This window comes from Salvelinus alpinus, chromosome 9, assembly GCF_045679555.1.
Source record: "Salvelinus alpinus chromosome 9, SLU_Salpinus.1, whole genome shotgun sequence".
Lineage (NCBI taxonomy): Eukaryota > Metazoa > Chordata > Actinopteri > Salmoniformes > Salmonidae > Salvelinus > Salvelinus alpinus.
In genome coordinates this window covers 60,684,545-60,708,402 of record NC_092094.1, presented here as the reverse complement: position 1 = coordinate 60,708,402, position 23,858 = coordinate 60,684,545, and the positions used below count along the sequence as shown (strand labels likewise).

The window sequence follows — 23,858 nt, the reverse complement described above, 5'->3', positions numbered from 1 at the left end:
ATGGATAAAAAAATTACATGACCCTCCCCTGGACTACATTTTTAAATACTAAACCCTCCCCTGACTGAAATTGAAAAGGCATGACCCTCCCCCATTTTCCTCTGGGTAACAACTGAGTCAATTTCGACCGCTCCCTAGCTAGCTAACTACAACACACAGGTATAGTTACTCTAAGACTAATATGGGCCATCAAGCCAAAGTAATTCCTTTACTATCCACCATCATCATCAAAACATTTATACAGTTTTGCTCATAATGAGAAGCACTGAGGCTAGCTAGGCTAGTTAGCTATAACGTTAGACTAAAGTAACTTTTAGGTATAGCAAACAACACAGTTATCTAAACTTGGCTTGTAGGGATTCTTGCAAGCCCCGTTATGGCAGAATCGATCCCCAAATTGTACTGTACAGAACAACACTGTCTCAGTTAAAAGAAAGATTATATTGCTAGCTAGCTGCTGACAGCAAAACAACTTACTCGTTTGTCATTTATCCTCCTGAGTCCTGGTCCAGCTGGTCTAGGCTGCCACTGCTGCTTGCTGGTCTCGCAAATAATTTTTCTCGCCATCTCAACTCCTCTTCAGTGTATTCCAGCTCAAATAAATATGGCTTTATATTCCTATCTAAAAGAACATGAATAAATAAAAAATGTCACCCAGTTCTTCTTGGAAACAGTAATCATCATAAACAGCCATTGTAGCTAATTATTTAGCAGTCTTGGATAGACAGTGAACCTGTAAACTAGTACCACCCCCGTTTTGAAACACCTGTGTTCGAGGGTGGGAACGAGGAAGTATGGCTCTCGTCAGGCTGTAGTCTTTACAAAGCCAGGGAAAATGAGTCAACCTAGATATCCTGCAATATTGTGGCAGATAGGAACATCGTTGAGGCAAGTCCAATGGCTTTATTGAACAAGGACAACCATATCTACTCAAGTGAGCGTGCAATATGCAAAACAAAAAGGCCACAATAATTGCTACAAAACATGACTCCATTCCTTTTAAGATCAGACAGGAGGCTCAATCAACCAATGACACCATTGGTTGAACTCTCCCAGTCCAAAAATGTAAAAAAAATACTGCTACACTACATAATTATGTCTGAAACACCCTCTCGTTAATCATAATTATGTAGGCAAACTGGAAAAACACAACACAAATAATGTCTAGCGGTGAAGTTTCCCTTTTATGCTGTTAACAATATTGTCATTGCTATAATATTATTTGTGCTATCAAGCCTTTTAACTTATTTCCTTTTTTGATGTTGTTAAACAAAATTCTAAGTCAGCTAATATTGCTTTATAAAATCTTACGAATTTTGAACATTTCTATTTGTTTCATTTTTACCATTTTCATTACAGGACTTTTATTCTGAAGGGAAAATTCCGAGCGTATAATTTTTACCATATTCATTACAGTACTCTTATTCTGAAGGAAAATTTCCGAGTTTACGACCTTATTATTGCTAGGTCTTGCTTATTCTTGCTGGCTTCTAACAGGTGCCGTGTAGCTAGCTAGCTAGTGTATGGCCACCGTCAACAGATTTCAGAACACAATTTCCGTCCAACAGAAAAGTTTGAATTTGTGTAATACGGGATCAATGGTCGGCACCAGGTTGCTATAACATATGATGTAGTTAGCTGATATGTAAATACCTATCCATGCACATAAGATCTAAGATCATCTGCCTCTAACCCCAGGAAGCTCTTTGCCACCTTCTCCTCCCTCCTGAATCCTCCTCCCCCTCCCCCCCCCTCCTCCCTCTCTGCAGATGACTTCGTCAACCATTTTGAAAAGAAGGTCGACGACATCCGATCCTCGTTTGCTAAGTCAAACGACACCGCTGGTTCTGCTCACACTGCCCCACCCTGTGCTCTGACCTCTTTCTCCCCTCTCTCTCCAGATGAAATCTCGCGTCTTGTGACGGCCGGCCGCCCAACAACCTGCCCGCTTGACCCTATCCCCTCCTCTCTTCTCCAGACCATTTCCGGAGACCTTCTCCCTTACCTCACCTCGCTCATCAACTCATCCCTGACCGCTGGCTACGTCCCTTCCGTCTTCAAGAGAGCGAGAGTTGCACCCCTTCTGAAAAAACCTACACTCGATCCCTCCGATGTCAACAACTACAGACCAGTATCCCTTCTTTCTTTTCTCTCCAAAACTCTTGAACGTGCCGTCCTTGGCCAGCTCTCCCGCTATCTCTCTCAGAATGACCTTCTTGATCCAAATCAGTCAGGTTTCAAGACTAGTCATTCAACTGAGACTGCTCTTCTCTGTATCACGGAGGCGCTCCGCACTGCTAAAGCTAACTCTCTCTCCTCTGCTCTCATCCTTCTAGACCTATCGGCTGCCTTCGATACTGTGAACCATCAGATCCTCCTCTCCACCCTCTCCGAGTTGGGCATCTCCGGCGCGGCCCACGCTTGGATTGCGTCCTACCTGACAGGTCGCTCCTACCAGGTGGCGTGGCGAGAATCTGTCTCCTCACCACGTGCTCTCACCACTGGTGTCCCCCAGGGCTCTGTTCTAGGCCCTCTCCTATTCTCGCTATACACCAAGTCACTTGGCTCTGTCATAACCTCACATGGTCTCTCCTATCATTGCTATGCAGACGACACACAACTAATCTTCTCCTTTCCCCCTTCTGATGACCAGGTGGCGAATCGCATCTCTGCATGTCTGGCAGACATATCAGTGTGGATGACGGATCACCACCTCAAGCTGAACCTCGGCAAGACGGAGCTGCTCTTCCTCCCGGGGAAGGACTGCCCGTTCCATGATCTCGCCATCACGGTTGACAACTCCATTGTGTCCTCCTCCCAGAGCGCTAAGAACCTTGGCGTGATCCTGGACAACACCCTGTCGTTCTCAACCAACATCAAGGCGGTGGCCCGTTCCTGTAGGTTCATGCTCTACAACATCCGCAGAGTACGACCCTGCCTCACACAGGAAGCGGCGCAGGTCCTAATCCAGGCACTTGTCATCTCCCGTCTGGATTACTGCAACTCGCTGTTGGCTGGGCTCCCTGCCTGTGCCATTAAACCCCTACAACTCATCCAGAACGCCGCAGCCCGTCTGGTGTTCAACCTTCCCAAGTTCTCTCACGTCACCCCGCTCCTCCGCTCTCTCCACTGGCTTCCAGTTGAAGCTCGCATCCGCTACAAGACCATGGTGCTTGCCTACGGAGCTGTGAGGGGAACGGCACCTCAGTACCTCCAGGCTCTGATCAGGCCCTACACCCAAACAAGGGCACTGCGTTCATCCACCTCTGGCCTGCTCGCCTCCCTACCACTGAGGAAGTACAGTTCCCGCTCAGCCCAGTCAAAACTGTTCGCTGCTCTGGCCCCCCAATGGTGGAACAAACTCCCTCACGACGCCAGGACAGCGGAGTCAATCACCACCTTCCGGAGACACCTGAAACCCCACCTCTTTAAGGAATACCTAGGATAGGATAAAGTAATCCTTCTCACTCCCCCCCCCCTTAAAAGATTTAGATGCACTATTGTAAAGTGGCCGTTCCACTGGATGTCATAAGGTGAATGCACCAATTTGTAAGTCGCTCTGGATAAGAGCGTCTGCTAAATGACTTAAATGTAAATGTAAATGTAATGCGTCAGCAACGTCTGGGCATAGGAACGTGCCCATAACCTGGTAACCAAGTGTGAAGTGGGAATTTACCACCTTAGAGTTAAATAGAGGATGGAGAAAACCCGTTATGGCATGGACATTGAGGGCTTGCACCATTTTAAAGTCAACTGGGTGAGCCTTCCTATGGGTGAAGGAAGGATCTCATAATTCCATCAGGGGTATCAACCAATGAATCATACCCGTGAGCAAACACTGAATAACTGTAGGTGGCAGTAAATCACCAACCAATTGGCTTTATACCTGTTCAAACAACACACTAGCTGTCACTAGCTATGCACCCTTTCAACTTGTCTGCCAACTCATAGAAATAGTAGAAAAAGAAAATTGACTACTTCAAAATAGAGTCTCAATGGCGCTACAACGGTGGTAAAGTCCCAGTTCCCACTTGGTTACTAACGCAGAAAATACTTTAAAAAATAGTTTGATGCACAGCGCGCGAGACAAAAGGACGAGTGTGTTGTTCATCATTGTCTACAATGGAACAATGTTACCACAATGTAAATGTACAGAGATACAGTGTAACAAAGTGAAATGTGTAATTGGACAAGATGTAAATACAGGCCATCTGCTTCGATAGGTAAACAGCGGTCAAAAGACCTCGTTTTAAAAAGGGGCGTTATATTCTCTTAACCTTGCCTCTTTTTTCGTTCCTGTCTGTTAATTGGTCGGATATTTTAACGACACCCTATCGGTGCGTAAAGAGTATCTCCACCTACAATTATGTTGGGTTTGCCTCCTCCCCTTATGCCAGTCTGCCCCGAAAAGGGACCAAAACAATACGCATCACAAAGAAAGACCACAGCAATTTTAGTGAACTGTACAGTGCGGGAAAACGGCCGCAGCTCAGTGTCGCAATCTCCAGTTGCTTTGCGAATATATACTACAGTGATCGATTGAGAGATGGTTTCGCCAGTGACAGTGGTAAGTTTGGCTATTTGACGTTACACGTAGAAATATGGACATTTAAATCAAAATGAGCCATTAAGAATATATTCCGTTTTTTATCAGTGTTACAGCGTTGTTTTGAAGGGCTAATAAGAGATAAAGGAAGGCTCGTTAGCTCTATAGGGACTGTATGTCTTGCTTGTCAGTGTGACGGGCCTGTCGTGTCAATTTCGTTTTGCCTCCAATGACGAGCATTATAATACCACAGGCACACATAGGACCGAGTTTACCCTAAATAGGCCTACAGTACAGCACGTGAGCATGAAAGCATGTCCGTGTTTATTTCGCGATTGTCACCCACAAAATGTTCGTTATTCATTCTGCCTCTGTGGATGTGCAGAGGTTGATAATGATCCATACAATGAGCTGAGAGAACTCGGCATGTATTTTAGGGTTTCGGTAATACTAGACCAGACAGATGCCCACGCAATTCATTGGCGGTGGTCTATTGATGCTATGCGGTATCTCTTTGACGATGTGATGAACAGTTGTTGTTGTAGCTACCACTAAAAAATCTGCCTTGATTGTAGGGGCAAATCATCATTTTTCTAAGCATAAACTTAAATAGCCTAAATAAGGTCATGAATATTTTTCGACAGACATGCGCGATCGTGTTTTTTTCGTCTCGAATTTTTCTTTGTCTTGGTCCTTTCTAAACTGTTCCAAAACCGAAACCTATCATGTGACTGAACTTTTTGTCTTTTTTCCTGTGCCCTCCAGTGACGGATGCACTGAAGAGCTGTCCCTTTGTGGCTTTGCTATACCTTTTCACCACTCTACCGAGCCTCTCAACTTTCCTTCTATATCCCTATTTCAGTAAACATTATAATTACTGTAAATATATTTAAAATAGAGACATAAATATATTCTGTTGACAAGGGCTCGTGTGCCCATACGAAAAAAACGTGACATTTATATATATTTTTTAACTCATATAAAGTGACATACATTTTAAAATATATTGTCATATATTTTAATAACCAATATAAATGTCACAGCTCCATAACAAAAATTATTATATTGATAGGCCTATGTATTTTCATCATGCAAAATGTGTTTGGAACATATTTGTTTTGTTCAATGCATGTATTGCTTTCTAAATGTATTCCAGAATTGTTATTTGTTCTGCATGGCATATATATAGATATATATTTTTTTTTTAAATGTGCTTGTCTTTTTTCCTACTATCACTGGCTTTACTGATACCTACTTTGTCGAGGTGAAAGGTGCCTTCTACGATGGTGATATGCTGTTGTCTCACCTAGCTATTTTAAGAGGAATGCAATAATGTAAGTCACTCTGGAAATTAGCGTCTGCTCAATCACTAAAATGCAAATGTAACTTAAAAACCATACATAAATCTCACACCTTTTTGATATTTTGTTGTTGTAATACACTATTATTTGGGCTGAGTCCTCCCAAGGATTTCAATTGGGCATTGTTTATGCCTGTTGCCACCAGCAGGAGGTGTGGTAGGGGCGCGAGAACAGCGTTTTGTGTCTCCCCTCAACACTCAAAGGAGAAACTGTGAACGTTAAACATTTCCTCCTGCCTCCTTTTTCATTATTCTGTTAAAACAAGTATGCCTTTTACACAAGCACATTATCTATAGACAATTTTAGTCGAAATCTGAATACCTTTTATGTTGAAATTGTACAGTTGAAATGTGTAAATTGATTGAGTGAAAACTGTTAGCAATCTTGCCTTAGAGATGCCTGGGTTTGCTGCTTAAACAGGCTAGCACATGGAATAATATAAGACAAAAGGGTGCTAGCTAATATTCTGGTTTAAACTTATTGATTTATAGCTCCTCTAAGGTAATAATGTGGTTTATTTTCTACTCCGTTTATATGGTCTAAGGGCCATCTCCCAACCCGTGTTATATATTACAGAGTAGTATTTTTAGAGTAAAACGGTATACGCTAACGCTAAGCTAACTGCAATCACTAGCCCGTCAAGCGTATACTGGTCGCTATTAGTTTAGCGGCTTCCGTTAGCTGGCTCAAGCCTCGTTCACATCCTGTCCGATGTCCACCAGATGCATATGAGTTTTGTTTTGCCGCATGTCTAGCCTACATTTTCCGTATTTGACGCACATGTAATTTTCTTTTCAACTCGCTAAAAGCTAGCTAGTTTGAGTCTGTGTGTGTACTTCCGTTTGTACCACCGCACGGTAAAGCAACACACAATTAGAAAATATTGAACACATGCGGTAAAGAGAATGCACTGCAGCCTAATGCTGCACCCCTAACGTAGTGTTGTGGACTGCTCCATTGAAAATTATGTCATGCATTTCAATGGGTACATCTGTAACAGTATAACTTTAGTACGTCCCCTCGCCCCGACCCGGGCGCGAACCAGGGACCATCTGCACACATCAACAACAGTCACCCACGAAGCGTCGTTACCCATCGCTCCACAAAAGCCAGGCAAGCCTTGCAGAGCAAGGGGAAACCCTACTTCAAGTCTCAGAGCAAGTGACGTAACCGATTGAAACGCTATTAGCGCGTACCCGCTAACTAGCTAGCCATTTCACATCCGTTACACATCCACAACGGAGGCAAGTGGCAGCAGGGCAAAACAATGGACCTAGGCACTCTGTGCCATACATTCAATAATATAAAATGTCCACATATTAAGATATATACAAAAGAAGCTAATATACACATCTAGCAAATCACTCCACTACCGCAGAGTGTATTTATACTTGGCTAGGAGGCTATCTCAACATTAACCAAGCCTTGCAGGAGTGTTTGAACCTAAGACTGGCAAAAACAGTTTTTATCTCAGCCGGGAGTTTGTTCCACTCTACCACTGCCGTATATAAAAACGTGTTCTGGCCAGTACCGCTCTTGAATCAAGGTGGCTCAAAATCTCTGGCACCGCCTCTCATGGCGTAGGAATGACATTAGTAAGATAGTTCTTTAGATACTGGGGGACTGTAACATACACGATTTTATGGGCCAATCCCAGCTCCCAGCTTCAGCTAAATTACCCTTTTATTAACTGATAGCCACTGTAGTTCACTGAACTGAGAAGGGCCGAGCTTTAAAGGTGAACATCTGTTGTTCTGCCCCTGAGCAAGGCAGTTAACCCACTGTTCCCCGGGCGCAGAAGACGTGGATGTCGATTTAAGGCAGCCTCCCAGATTTAAGGCAGCCTCCCACACCTCACTGATTCAGAGGGGTTGGGTTAAATGCGGAAGACACATTTCAGTTGAATACATTCAGTTGGACAACTGACTAGGTATCCCCCTTTCCCAACATGACCCATAGGGCTAAGATTCAGAATGACCCATGACATTTTATTTTGAGATGTCTGTAGCTTGTTCTTGATGAACTTGGGGAGCTACTGTACCAGGTAGTGCACACAGTCAAAATGAGGTTGCACTAACTGTTGCAAGTGTTTCCAAGTTCCCTTTATGTACAAATGTGGCTTTTCTGGCCAGAAATGTCACTTCCTAGTTGACTTTGGCAATCACTTTCTGCCCCATACTCTCCCCTGTGAGGAACCTGTCTAGTTCACAGCCTAAGTATTTAACACAGTTCTTGGCTGTAACCTCTGTGTCACCAACCGCGACTCTAAAGCCTTGTGATCAACCTATACTGATCTTAGATCCAAATAAAATTGAATCTATTTCCCCCAAATTAAGAAACAGCTTGTTGTCTGACAGCCAGTTACTGATACTCGTCAGTTCTGCACTAAGCTGGCGCTCAACTATACTTTGTGAGAGACCAAAAGAGCTGAATCGTCTGCATACAAAAACAGTTGAAAGGAACAAGCTGATTTCATATAATTGATATTGAGCCATCACTAACACAGAGAGGCTGCTGCTTACATACAATGGATCACTAGTCACTTGATTAATGCCACTTTAATAATGATGTTTACATATCTTGCATTACTCATCCCATATGTGTATACTGTATTGTATTTTATACCATCTACTGCATCTTGCCTATGCCGGTCGGTCATTGCTCTTCCATATATTTATATGTACATATTCTTATTCCATCCTTTTCCTTGCATTTGTGTGTATTAGGTAGTTGTTGTGGAATTGTTAGATTGCTTGTTCGATATTGCTGCACTGTCGGAACAAAAAGAACAAGCATTCCACTACACTTTCAATCACATCTGCTAACCGTGCGTATGTGACCAATAACATTTGATATGATTGTTATTGTAGAGAATTAATTCAATAACAATATTCCCCTAACCCCTAAGTTTCATTTTAAAATATCTAATCACTACATGCTATACTGCCATGCTACTCCTACACTCCTCATGTGCAGTATCATTGTATTAGCATTGTTTGTGTGTGGTTATGCCTACTCCCCCACTCCCAGTCTCAGCTGGTGACGGCTTGGGGTGGTGGGCAGATAGAATAGCATTACCTGCTTTAGCATATAAGATGACGAGACGAACAGACTTAAAGTCTTACTGAAGGACCCTGGTAGTGCTTCATTTGGCGTTAAATTCTTGCGATTGAACGTCAATTTTCCTCAAATGGCAGCTGTTTCTTGCGCATTCGGTTTATTCCTCAATTAATGCACCTTGATTGGTGTCTGTGTGGTAGGCCGAGGCTGCATACTTTCCCTGAACAAAAACAACTCGTGTCAAAGAAGGAACCCAATGCTCCCGCTAATCTTGCCATTTATGAATGATCTAGGATCAGCTACCCTTGCCTCATGCTGTCCTAACACCTATAAATTACGGGCCAAGCACCAAAGCTGGCACTGATTGTGAACCTGTTGTTATGCCTTAAGTTACCAGGAGAGAAAGAATGTAGTGTATCACTGCCCTTTTCCCTGCGGCCATTTGCCATACGGGTGAGATCATCCTCTTGTCAAAATGTTATTTGTCTTGACGAGTCGAACGGTTTAAGTGAGTACTCCTTTCAGTGAACCTATTAACTGTGCTATACTAGTCTGTAAGTGTTAAAACAGTAACTTATTGCATGAAGTGTATTACAAGTGTGAAAAGTGTTATTACACATATATATATAAAATATATATATATATAAAATAAAATTGTATTTGTCACATACAACAGTTGTTAACCTTAATGAAATGCTTACTTACAAGTCCTTAACCAACAATGCAGTTAAGAAAAAGTTCAGAAAGTATTTACTAAAATAAACTGAAGTATAAAAGAAGAAGAAATAAAAATCTATAATTAAAGAGCAACAATAAAATAACAGTAACAGGGCTATATACAGTGGGTTCTGGTACAGAGTCATAGTTTAATTGAGGTAATATGTACATGTAGGTAGGGGTGAAGTGACTATGCATAGATAATAAACAGAGACTAGCAGCAGTGTAAAAATGGGGGGGACAATGCAAACAGTCCGGGTAGCCATTTGATTAGCTGTTCATGAGTCTTATGGCTTGGGGGTGGAAGCTGTTTAGAAGCCTCTTGGACCTAGACTTGGCGCTCCGTTACCGCTTGCCGTGCAGTAGCAGAGAGAACAGTCTATGACTAGGGTGGCTGGAGTCTTTGACAATTTTTAGGGCTTTCCTCTGACACCGCTTGGTATAGAGGTCTTGGATGGCAGGAAGCTTGGCCCCAGTGATGTACTGGGCCGTACGCACTACCCTCTGTAGTGCAGAGCAGTTGCCATACCAGGCGTTGATGCAACCAGTCAGGATGCTCTCGATGATGCAGCTGTAGAACTTTTTCAGGATCTGAGGACCCATGCCAAATCTTTTCAGTCTCCTGAGGGGGAATAGGCGTTGTCATGCCCTCTTCACGACTGTCTTGGTGTGTTTGGACCATGATAGTTCGTTGGTGATGTGGACACCAAGGAACTTGGAAGCTCTCAACCTGCTCCACTACAGCCCTGTCGATGAGAATGGGGGCGTGCTCTGTCCTCCTTTTCCTTTAGTCCACAATCATCTCCTTTGTCTTGATCACGTTGAGGGAGAGGTTGTTATCCTAGCACCCCACTGCCACGTCTCTGACCTCCTCCCTATAGGTTGTCTCATCGTTGTCGGTGATCAGGCCTACCACTGTTGTGTTGTCTGCAAACTTAATGATGGTGTTGGAGTTGTGCTTGGCCACGCAGCCGTGGGTGAACAGGGAGTACAGGAGGGGACTGAGCAGACACCCCTGAGATGCCCCCGTGTTGAGGATCAGTGTGTCAGATGTGTTGTTACCTACCCTTACCACCTGGGGGCGGCCGTCAGGAAGTCCAGGATCCAGTGGCAGAGGGAGGTGTTTAGTCCCAGTGTCCTTCGCTTAGTAATGAGCTTTGAGGATACTAGGGTGTTGAACGCTTAGCTATAGTCAATGAATAGCATTCTCATTGGGTGTTCCTTTTGTCCAGGTGGGAAAGGGCAGTGTAGAGTGCAATAGAGATTGCATCATCTGTTTGGGCGGTATGCAAATTGGAGTGGGTCTAGGGTTTCTGGGATAATGGTGTTGATGTGAGCCATGACCAGCCTTTCAAAGCACTTCATGGCTACAGACGTGAGAACTACGGGTCGGTAGTCATTTAGGCAGGTTACCTTGGTGTTCATGGGCACAGGCACTATGGTGGTCTGCTTGACACATGTTGGTATTACAGACTCGGTCAGAGACAAGTTGAAAATGTCAGTGAAGACGCATCCCAGTTGGTCAGCGCATGCTCGGAGTACACGTCCTAGTGGCCCTGCGGCCGTGTAAATGTTGACATGTTTAAGGTCTAATTCACATCAGCTACGGAGAGCGTGATCAAACAGTCGTCCGGAACAGCTGATGCTCTCATGCATGCTTCAGTGTTGCTTGCCTCGAAGCGAGCATAGAAGTCATTCAGCTCGTCTGGTAGGCTCGTGTCACTGGGCAGCTCGCGGATGTGTTACCCTTTGTAGTCTCTAATTGTTTGCAAGCCCTGCCACACCCGACGAGCGTTGGAGCTGGTGTAGTACGAGTCCTGTATTGACGCTTTGCCTGTTTGATGGTTCGTCTGAAGGCATACCGGGATTTCTTATACGCGTCCGGGTTAGAGTCCTGCTCTTTGAAAGCGGCAACTCTACAATTTAGCTCAGTGTGGATGTTGCCTGTAATCCATGGCTTCTGGTTGGGGTATGTATGTACGGTCACTGTGTGGGCGATGTCCTCGATGCACTTATTGATGAAGCAAGTAGCTGAGGTGGTGTACTCCTCAATACCATCGGAAGAATCCCGGAACATATTCCAGTCTGTGCTAGCAAAACTGTCCTGTAGCTTAGCATCTGCGCCATCTGACCTTCTGTATTGAGCGAGTCACTGGTACTACCTGCTTTAGTTTTTGCTTGTAAACAGGAATCAGGAGGATAGAGTTCTGGTTATTTGCCAAATGAATGGCGAGGCAGAGCTTTGTACGTGTGTCTGTGTGTGGAGCAAAGGTGATCTAGAGGTTTTTTCCCTCTGGTTGCACATGTAACATGCTGGTAGAAATGAGGTAAAACGGATTTAAGTTTCCATGCATTAAAGTCCCCGGCCATGAGCATTTTCTTGTTTGTTTATGGCCTTATACAGCTTGTTGAGTGCTTTCTTAGTGCCAGCATTGGTTCGTGGTGGTAAATAGACTGCTACGAAAAATATAGATGAAAACTCTTGGTAAATAGTGTGGTCTACAGCTTTTCATGAGATACTCTACCTCAGGTGAGCAAGACCTTGAAACTTCCTTAATATTAGATTTTGTGCACCAGCTGTTATTTACAAATGACACAGACCGCCACCCTTTGTCTTACCAGAGGCAGCTGTTCTGTTTTGCCGATGCACCGAAAACCCAGCCAGCTATATGTTATCCATGTTGTCGTTCAGCCACGACTCGGTGAAACATAAGATATTACAGTTTTTTAATGTCCCGTTGGTAGGATAGTCTTGATCGGAGGTCATCTATTTTATTGGTAGAGGTGGATTAGAGGTGGATTACGCACTCTCCGTCGGATCCTTACAAGGCACCCGACCTACGTCCCCAATATCTCTGTCTCTTCTTCATGCGAATGACGGGGATTTGGGCCTTGTCGGGTGTCTGAAGTAAATCCTTTGTGTCCGACTCATTAAAGACAAAATCCAGTACGAGGTGAGTAATCGCTGTACTGATATCCAGAAGCTCTTTTCGGTCATAAGAGACGGGGACAGAAACATTATGTACAAAATAATTGGTAAAACGGCAGCCATCTCCTCCGGCGCCATGCAGTGCCTTCCCTCGCTTTTCTTTGCACCTATGAACAGTGCAATACTAGTCAAGTGTTAATACGGTAACAAGTTATATTATGTGTATTACAAGTATTTAATAGTGTTGTTAGGCTACACAATGCATACAAGTAACTTATTATAATTAAATGCACAGTGTTTTCTTTGGAACCACTGTCAAAGTTTTTGTCTTTTGGTTGCTGAAAGCAGATCATTTTATAGTGTAGTGTTGTCCCCCTGCTCTCATACTAATGTGACCCCTGGGTGTGGACTGTGTTATAGAAAGATCTAATTCAGTATAGGATATCATAATAAACATGGTAGTAATATGACCCACTGGCCGTATTTGTACCTCTGTTGTCCCTTTGCCAAGATGAGTATGATGAAAGAAAGAGAGAGAGAGTGTGTGTGTGTGTGTGTGTGTGTGTGTGTGTGTGTCATGTTTCTGATACTCATCACCATAGTGCCAGATGAACCAGAATGCTAAGATGGCATGATGGGACTTTATTACGACTGCTCCAACATGCACGCGGTTGTAGTGTTTCCTAATAATGGATCCGGAGTCAATGCTGATTCCTTTTGGGTCGTGGTGTAAAAGTGGGAAACTGGACCCAGATCAGTTTGTATTGTCTTGCTGAGCTTGAAACATTGCTTTCACATCACAAAAGTATTGTGTTTTCCCAAATGGCGGGTTTCAGCAAGCTTACTCTTAGGTTGAAGTCTGAAGGAAGAGACATTGGTTTTGGTGTTCATTTGGTTGGTCACAAGAACATTTGAAGAGCTTTAGATGGGTCTCCCAGCACAACAAATGTGCCACTACACTTTCATGCGGCATAAAAACTGCATCTCAAATCTGAAGCCTATTCCTTTTTTTCATTAACCGTATGATTCTTCAATGGGAAACGAGCTGGTCTAGATTACCAATAAACCATGCAGTAAGATGCTTTCAATGTTGTATCGGAAAACGGCTTTTGTTTGCATTTCGACCATGAAAGCGGGTGGATGATGGTATGGTGGTTCACATCATTTGCATCCCAGATGAAGAAATACGTTAATTGTGTTTGTCTTATCTACCTTAGTTGAATGTCTGTAAGTCACTCTGGACACAATGCCTTCAGAAAGTATTCATACTCCTTGACTTCAAAATGTTTTTTTAAATTTTTATTTCACCTTTATTTAACCAGGTAGGCCAGTGGAGGACAAGTTCTCATTTACAACTGCGACCTGGCCAAGATAAAGCAAAGCAGTGCGACAAAAGCAACAACACAGAGTTACACATGGGATATACAAACGTATAGTTAATAACACAATAGAAAATCTGTATACAGTGTGTGCAAATTAAGTAAGGTGGTAAGGCAATAAATAGGCCATAGTGGCGAAGTAATTACAATTTAGCAATTAACACTGGAGTGATAGATGTGCAGATGAGGATGTGCGTGTAGAAATTCTGGTGTGCAAAAGAGCAGAAAAAAATTAAAACAAATATGGGGATGAGGTAGGTAGTTGGTTGGATGGGCTATTTACAGATGGGCTGTGTACAGCTGCAGCGATCGGTAAGCTGCTCTAACAGCCGATGCTTGAAGTTAGCGAGGGAGATATAAGTCTCCAACTTCCAGTGATTTTTGCAATTTGTTCCAGTCATTGGCAGCAGAGAACTGGAAGGAAAGGCGGCCAAAGGAGATGTTGGCTTTGGTGATGACCAGTGAAATATACCTGCTGGAGCGCGTGCTACGGGTAGGGTGCGAGTTAAACCTAGGCATTGAATGACGATGAGAGAGGCTGCATCTCTAGAAACGGCAGTTAAACTAGGTGCGGTCGCCGCATGTGTAGGGGGTGGGCAAGGGAGCTAACCGAGGCATGTAGAACAGGACTAGGGGCTCTGCAGTAAAACAAAACAATGAGAGTTACCCTAAACAACAGTATACAAGGCATATTGACATTTGAAGAAGACATAAAGCAATCACAGGTGTTGATTGGGAGGGCTAAGACAACAACGGGTAAACGGCTAAGACAACAACAACGGGTAAATGGCGATGAATGGGCAGAGAGGGGTCAGTTAGCTACGCACAGGGCCTGAGTTTGAGGCTGGGGCCGACAGATAAACAAAATGAAGTACCGTGTTAATGAAAAGTCCAGCAGGCAACAGCTGTGTAGCCGAGTGATCATAGGGTCCAGTAAGCAGCAATGGACGAAACATGGAGCCGCTCGGCAGTCGTCACTACGCTAGGCGAGCGGGAGACACGGTGCTCAGAGAGTTAGCGGGCCGGGGCTAGTAGCTGGGTCCTCAGCGACATCCACGACGTAGAGGCCTGTTGAGGGCACATCGGCCGAAATACGTCAGCAGACCAGTCGTGATGGTTAGGCGGAGCTCCGTGTCGACAAAGTGTCCAGGCCAATTGACAAGAGAGGTATTGTAGTTGGTGTACTTCGTTTGCTAGCCGGAGGAATGGGCCTAGCTCGAGGCTAACTGGTGGTTCCTTCTGGACAGGGGCGTTAGCCACGATAGCCACTCGGTAGCAGCTAGCTAGCTGCGATGATCCGGGGTAATGGTCCAGAGCTTGTGGCAGGAATCTGGTTAAGTAGTGGGGGGGGAAAAAGTCTGATATGCTCAGGGCTGATATCGCGCTGTGCAGACTGGCAGATGTTATCCAGACTATCCGGGCTAAAGCGGCTGGTGTCTGTGCTAAAGGTAAAGACTGCTAGCAGTGTCTACAATGACTAAATAGCTAGTAGTTTATTTGTCACGTGCGCCGAATACAACAGGTGTAGCAGTGAAATGCTTACTTACAAACCCTTAACCAACAATGCAGTTCAAGAAATAGAGTTAATCAAATATTTACTAAATAAACGAAAGTGTATAATAAAAAAAAAAAAGGAACACAATAAAATAACAATTAGAACTCAGTCAGATCAAGAATATGAGGGTTCTGAGCTGATGTTAACCCGTAATTGAGTTCTTTATTGTGTACAAAATATATATTTTTATAAAAAATATAATTCTTATTATTAGAAACATTTTCGAGTTTTGGACCTCAATGTCCTCATATGTAGTTACGGCCCTGTGCCCAGTATTATTAGTAAGCTTACCCAAAAGGGTTGGATTGGTGAAAGATGAGAAAATAAAATATATGTGTGTGTGAAGCAGAGGCCATGTGGTTGAAGGATTGACCCTCCTGCCCTTTTCATGTTGTGTTTAAGCAATAATTCTCAGAGCAATTGTTTGACGGGTGTTTCCCTTTCAGTTGCTTCACGTTTAAACATAATATCAGCACAATGAGAACATGGGGCACTGTACTGTTATCTACACTATATATACAAAAGTATGTGGACACCCCTTCAAATGAGTGGATTCGGCTATTTCAGCCTCAACCGTTGCTGACCGGTGTATAAAATTGATCACACAGCCATGCAATCTCCATAGAAACATTGACAGTAGAATGGCCTTTACTGAAGAGCTCTGTGACTTTCAACGTGGCACCGTCATAGGATGCCATCTTTCCAACAAGTCAGTGCGTCAAATTTCTGCCCTACTGGAACTGCCCCGGTCAACTGTAAGTGCTGTTATTGTGAAGTGGAAACGTCTACGAGCAACAACGGCTCAGCCGCGAAGTGGTAGGCCACACAAGCTCACAGAATGGGACCGGTGAGTGCTGAAGCATGTAGCGCGTAAAAATCGCATGTCCTCGGTTGCAACACTCACTACCGAGTTCCAAACTGCCTCTGGAAGCAACGTCAGCAAAATAACTGTTTGTCGGGAGCTTAATGAAATGGGTTTCCATGGCCGAGCAACCGCACAGAAGCCTAAGATCACCATGCGCAATGCCAAGCGTCGGCTGGAGTGGTGTAAAGCTCGCCGCCGTTGGACTCTGGAGCAGTGGAGTGATGAATCACGCTTCACCATCTGGCAGTCCGACAGACTAATCTGGGTTTGGCGGATGCCAACAGAATGCTACCTGGCCAAATGCATAGTGCAAACTGTAAAGTTTGGTGGAGGAATAATGCTCTCGGGCTGTTTTTCATGGTTTGTGCTAGGCTCCTTAGTTCCAGTGAAGGGAAATCTTAACACTGACAGCATACAATGACATTCTAGACGATTCTATGCTTTCAACAGTTTGGGAACAGCCCTTTCCTGTTTCAACATGCACAAAGCGAGGTCCATACAGAAATGGTTTGTCGAGATCGGTGTGGAAGAACTTGACTGGCCTGCACAGAACCCTGACCTCAACCCCATCGAACACCTTTGTGATGAATTGGAACACTGTTAAATAAAAAATAAATATAAAATTTGAACGTAGACTGCGAGCCAGGCCTAATCGCACAACATCAGTGCCCGACCTCACTAATGCTCTCGTGGCTGAATGGAAGCAAGTCCCAGCAGCAATGCTCCAACATCTAGTGGAAAGCCTTCCCAGAAGAGTGGAGGCTTTTCTAGCAGCAAAGGGGGCCCCAACTCTATATTAATGCCCATGATTTTGGAATGAGGTGTTCGACGAGCAGGTGTTGACATACTTTTGGTCATGTAGTGTATGTTCGCCTCACCTTTTATTTCTTACGGATATCTTTGCTAGCTGCAGCACAGGCCAGGGGTTGATTAAGCAAGGCTTTGTTGTTTCGGTTTGTTTTTAACCTCGTAGAGTCGATTGGCGCACCGGTGCGTCAATATAAGTTGCATAAAGAAATCCCCATTAAAATTTGTCAGTTTAAGCTAGAGATATCAGATTTTTAGCATTGTGACATCATTGCTTTCACGTCCACCACGTACGCCAGTGTTGCACTTCCACATCTGCGGTGACGGGTGGCAGAGCTAGAGCGGTGTTTGTCAGACCATGAGGCATCCCGAAACGTCTGTATCGTCTTATGAATACGATGGTGTTCCCTGTTTTGTTTACGACCCCCATAAGTGTCATTGGACTCTTATGAAGGTAACTGATCCCGCTTAAATGTGAGTGAAATATATATACACTGCTCAAAAAAATAAAGGGAACACTTAAACAACACAATGTAACTCCAAGTCAATCACACTTCTGTGAAATCAAACTGTCCACTTAGGAAGCAACACTGATTGACAATAAATTTCACATGCTGTTGTGCAAATGGAATAGACAACAGGTGGAAATTATAGGCAATTAGCAAGACACCCCCAATAAAGGAGTGGTTCTGCAGGTGGTGACCACAGACCACTTCTCAGTTCCTATGCTTCCTGGCTGATGTTTTGGTCACTTTTGAATGCTGGCGGTGCTTTCACTCTAGTGGTAGCATGAGACGGAGTCTACAACCCACACAAGTGGCTCAGGTAGTGCAGCTCATCCAGGATGGCACATCAATGCGAGCTGTGGCAAGAAGGTTTGCTGTGTCTGTCAGCGTAGTGTCCAGAGCATGGAGGCGCTACCAGGAGACAGGCCAGTACATCAGGAGACGTGGAGTAGGCCGTAGGAGGGCAACAACCCAGCAGCAGGACCACTACCTCCGCCTTTGTGCAAGGAGGAGCAGGAGGAGCACTGCCAGAGCCTGGCAAAATGACCTCCAGCAGGCCACAAATGTGCATGTGTCTGCTCAAACGGTCAGAAACAGACTCCATGAGGGTGGTATGAGGGCCCGACGTCCACAGGTGGGGGTTGTGCTTACAGCCCAACACCGTGCAGGACGTTTGGCATTTGCCAGAGAACACCAAGATTGGCAATTCGCCACTGGCGCCCTGTGCTCTTCACAGATGAAAGCAGGTTCACACTGAGCACATGAGCACATGTGACAGACGTGACAGAGTCTGGAGACGCCGTGGAGAACGTTCTGCTGCCTGCAACATCCTCCAGCATGACCGGTTTGGCGGTGGGTCAGTCATGGTGTGGGGTGGCATTTCTTTGGGGGCCGCACAGCCCTCCATGTGCTCGCCAGAGGTAGCCTGACTGCCATTAGGTACCGAGGTAAGATCCTCAGACCCCTTGTGAGACCATAAGCTGGTGCGGTTGGCCCTAAGTTCCTCCTAATGCAAGACAATGCTAGACCTCATGTGGCTGGAGTGTGTCAGCAGTTCCTGCAAGAGGAAGGCATTGATGCTATAGACTGGCCCGCCCGTTCCCCAGACCTGAATCCAATTGAGCACATCTGGGACATCATGCTTTTTTAGTCCAGGTCTGGGAGGAGATCCCTCAGGAGACCATCCGCCACCTCATCAGGAGCATGCCCAGGCGTTGTAGGGAGGTCATACAGGCACGTGGAGGCCACACACACTACTGAGCCTAATTTTGACTTGTTTTAAGGACATTACATCAAAGTTGGATCAGCCTGTAGTGTGGTTTTCCACTTTAATTTTGAGTGTGACTCCAAATCCAGACCTCCATGGGTTGATACATTTGATTTCCATTGGTAATTTTTGTGTGATTTTGTTGTCAGCACATTCAACTATGTAAAGAAAAAAGTATTTAATAAGAATATTTCATTCATTCAGATCGAGGATGTGTTATTTTAGTGTTCCCTTTATTTTTTTGAGCAGTGTATATATGTGTCTTCGGAAAGTATTCAGACTTCACAGCCTTATTCCAAAATGTATTAGATTGTTGTTGTTTTTCTAAATCTACACACAATACCCCATAATGACAAATTAAAAACAGGTTTTTAGAAAGTTTTGCTAATTTATATGAAATAAAAATAATTTGAAATATCACATTAACGTAAGTATTCCGACCCTTTACTCAGTACTTTGTTGAAGCACCTTTGGCAGCGATTACAGCATCGAGTCTGCTTGGGTATGACGCTACAAGCTTTGCACAGCTGTATTTGGCGAGTTTCTCTCGTTCTTCTCTGCAGATCCTCTCGAGCTCTGTCAGGTTGTATGGTGCACAGCTATTTTCAGGTCTCTCCAGAAATGTTTGATTGGATTCAAGTTAGTGCTCTGGCTGAGTCACTCAAGGACATTCAGAGACTTGTCCTGAAGCCACTCCTGCGTTGTCTCGGCTGTGTGTTTAGGGCCGTTGTCCTGTCTGAGGTCCTGAGCGCTCTGGAGCAGGTTTTCATTAAGGATCTCTCTGTACTTTGCTCCGTTCATCTTTCCCTCGATCCTGACTAGTCTCCCAGTCCCTGCCGCTGAAGACATCCCCAAAGCACGATGCTGCCACCACCATGCTTCACCGTAGGGATGGTGCCAGGTTTCCTCCAGACGTGACGCTTGGCATTGAGGCCAAAGAGTTCAATCTTGGTTTCATCAGACCAGATAATCTTGTTTCTCATGGTCTGAGAGTCTCCAAGTGGGCTGCCATGTGCCTTTTACTGAGGAGTGGCTTCAGTCTGGCCACTCTACCATAAAGGCCTGCTTGGGGGAGTGCTGCAGAGATGGTTGTCCTTCTGGAAGGTTCTCCCATCTCCACAGAGGAACAAAGCCTTAGAGGTTGTGGACAGGTGTCTTTTATACTGATAACAAGTTCAAACAGGTGCCATTAATACAGGTAAGGAGTGGAGGACAGAGGAGCCTCTTAAAGAAGAAGTTACAGGTCTGTGAGAGCCAGAAATCTTGCTTGTTTGTAGGTGACCAAATACTTATTTTGCACCATAATTTGCAAATAAATTCATAAAAAATCCTACAATGTGATTTTCTGGATTTTTTCTTCTCATTTTGTCTGTCATAGTTGAAGTGTACCTATGATGAAAATTACAGGCCTCGCTCATCTTTTTAAGTGGGAGAACTTGCACAATTGGTGGCTGACTAAATACTTTTTTGCCCCACTGTATATATATCTTTCCCGATTTTTATTTATTTATTTATTTTATTTATTTTTTATATATTTTTTTATATCCCAAAACTGACCTTTCCATCTCCCTTATTTTCTACCCCCCCCCCCCTCTCTCTCTTTCTATGAGAAGGGTGACAGACTGACTGAAGGTTAGGGGAGAAGTGTGAGAGAGAAGGCACCACTGTTTGGAAGCATCTTCCCCACTTCTGTTTTCAGGTTCCGTGCAAGCACAAGTGGTTTGTGTCCGTCTGACTTTCATGTGGGTCAGAGAGCACGTGAACATCAGGGTTAGCAGCACACAGCACATTTGCTCTCTATTCTTTTACTATCTTTTGGTTCACCTGTCAAAACTGTCCATGACACTAATTCACCTTATTCTCATGCCAATTGATAGAATCCAGAGAGAAAATGCACATCCATTTTTTTTATGAAAGATTTAATTGATCGATGTACAAAAACCTCAGCTGCCAAAACTGCTGACCATTCCGCTTTTTTGCTTTGTCAGGACTAGAGGAAGACCAGAAATGCAATGCAACATAATAAAAGACCCCAAAGTAAAAGGAGAACATTGACATACATTTGACCTGAAATATGACTACTGTGTTCTGACTTTACAGATAACCCTTCTTCCTCACCCATTCTCCTCCCTCACCCCTCCAGCCTCACCCCTCTATCCTTATCCCTGCAGTAAGGCTGTGGCAGTCACAAAATGTTGTCAGTCGGTGATTGTCAAGCAAATAACTGCCGGTCTCACGGTAATTGTGCGTTATAATTAACATAAACACATTTAGCATCTCCTGGCTTCAACACCTACAAGCCACTGATGCAGACCTTTGGGACATCTACATTTTAAAAAGTCTAATAAATCCATGTAATATAGCTTACACCTTCACAATAAATCCATGATTTATTTTAGACCGGTCTAAAGAAACATGTCGTCTATTTCAGAAGAACAGAATAGCATACTCTGAGTTGTCCTGATCTGGCTATGCCTTATGGCTGTGGGGTACACTAGTTCGTTTAGCAGACAAGATTTGCTTAGAATTCTGTGGCATTATTTTATATTATTAAGAATACAATTGAACAAAGCTGAATAAAATAGAAAGGGTATTTTCTCCAAACGATTAGAGGGAGTGCGCAAATGTGGCTGTTCTGTGTTGAGCGGTTAACAAAGAAATAGATACTCCTATATGCTTAATTTAGAGTTATTAATGTAACGTTAGTTGTTCTACAAACATTGGGCTATATGTTTAGATTTTTAACCTTTTCATACTTCAGTTCCAAATATCTCTAACGGTCACCCCAGTGTGAGTTGTTTTATGCACGTGATGTCAGAATGCACTCACTGTTCCAAAATGTGATTCTTACGCAACAGGACAGTTAACACACGCTGCCTGCTAATTATCTATAGGCTATGTTTCAACTTGTCAATTTCAAATAATTTTCTAACAAGTATTTTCAAGCAACAGTTTGAATTGAGGTGTGTTCCGCCTCCTCATTAATTCACATAGAAGGAGGCCATTTTAGCGTTGCTGACAATTTAAGTTTGAGGCTTTACTGAGCCGGACAAACTTCTCTCTTCGAGGAGAGCCCACGCACTTCACCAATGTTTGCGCAGATCAAGTATGCAGATATTTGAGCAGTCTTGCACGAATTGGAAAATTTTCTGGCTGGCGCTCGCATTGTTTTGTTGTTTTCCTTACAAATAATAACTTTGTGCGTTCCTATCAAAGTAAGTTCATTATTTTCTGTATATCGTGTTGTCGTTTCTACTGTAGGCGCATACAGTAATATATGTATGTATGGAGCATAATGTATTTACCGTTTTATTCACATGTTTTCAAGTACTGATGACAAATAATGCATTCTGATTATTGCATAGATTGTAATGGACACATTTTTGAAGTTTGTACTGAGTATAATGAGCTAATGCTAAGCTATTTGCCAGCTATGTGTATGTGTGGCGCCATGTTTGTTGACATTATACAATGCATTCTGGGTGTCACGTAAACATCTGTCAGACCAAACATCTGTCAGACCTGTGTGTACAAGCTGTACACACTTCATCAGTATCTCATTCACAATTTGACAAGCACTTGATGTTATAATGAGGTGAAGGAATGGTTCACTCATCTTTTGGGTAAACTTCCGGAAGTGAATGAAGGGAAGTGAATGATCGTAGACGACACACCCTCTTCAATATGCATACTATAACAGACCAAACTCATCTTGTCTCATCTTATTATCTTTGGTTGATGCGAAAAACAAACATGGTGGCGTGCACCACCTACCTATCGTCGGATTACTTTCGATTTCTAGAAAGTGTTTTACTCAATTATTTCGATCAATGGTGAGCTCACCCGTGATGTGATTAATTATAAATAGTAATATCTATTAGCTAATTCAAACTGGTCACATTCTGGACATAACTTTGTATGGACTGTGTTTGTGCAAAATGTTTCTGTAAAAAAGCAGTGTGGCCGTCTCAAATGCTGATTGTTGCATCAATCAGAACTAGACGTTTTAAATAAGCGTTCTAATCACACCGGTTTGAGCGTACACGCCGGTTTGAGCGTCAGCTGCAGGGACCACTGTGGAATGTTTGTTGGTACATGTGAAAAGGTTAATACATTGTAAGGCTGCATGATGCAACTCTAATGATGATTTGAAAAAAGTAGCTTGAAAGGCATGAGCTCTGCTTTGTTTTTTGCTCAGGCTGTACACACTTCATCAGTCTCTCATTCACAATTTGACAAGCAATTGATAATGCCTCGAATTTCTCGGCGGCATCTCCTTTGTGTGGCTGTAATGCTCCTTAAAAAAATCCATGCCTTTTGCGGCCAGTGACCGTTGTGCGTTTGGGCTAAATATAATTGTTATGCTGATGAATGAGGACCCAAAAGCGACGTAATAGTAACAGAGTCTTTATTCCAGTATTAAACAAATAATGATTCTCCTGGATATAATCAATGGTAATCCAAAACAGGAAACTGAAATCCTCTCGTCAATAGAGAGGAACGCCTGGAGACGCGACCACAGACTGCAGGTCGCTTCGGGAAGGCACTGGCCGTAGCTGACATAGACACCTGCTCACACGCAGCATCTGAAGAAGGCAAAGAACACGACAGGGCGAAACAAGGACACAGGAACAGCAAACATCAAACAAGAATCCGACAAGGACAGGAGCGGAAAACAGAGGAAGAAATAGGGACTCTAATCAGAGGGCAAAACAGGGGACAGGTGTGAAAGAGTAAATGAGGTCGTAGGGAGAATGAGAAACAGCTGGGAGCAGGAACGGAACGATAGAGAGAGAGAAAGAGAAAGAACCTAATAAGACCAGCAGAGGGAAGCACAGGGACAAGACATGATCAAAGACAAAACAT

The 23,858-nt window shown here is 43.8% G+C and overlaps 1 protein-coding gene across 1 annotated transcript in view; it reads left to right on the top strand.

Annotated features, from left to right (window-relative positions):
• Positions 1 to 4,365: 4,365 nt before the first annotated feature.
• Positions 4,366 to 23,858, top strand: part of tmem86a (transmembrane protein 86A) — a 60,172-nt gene continuing 40,679 nt past the window's right edge. Inside the window, exon 1 of the mRNA XM_071326840.1 lies at positions 4,366 to 4,567. Within this exon, the coding sequence (XP_071182941.1) occupies positions 4,547 to 4,567 (21 nt within the window). The 5' untranslated portion in view covers positions 4,366 to 4,546. The remainder of the gene's footprint in view (positions 4,568 to 23,858) is intronic.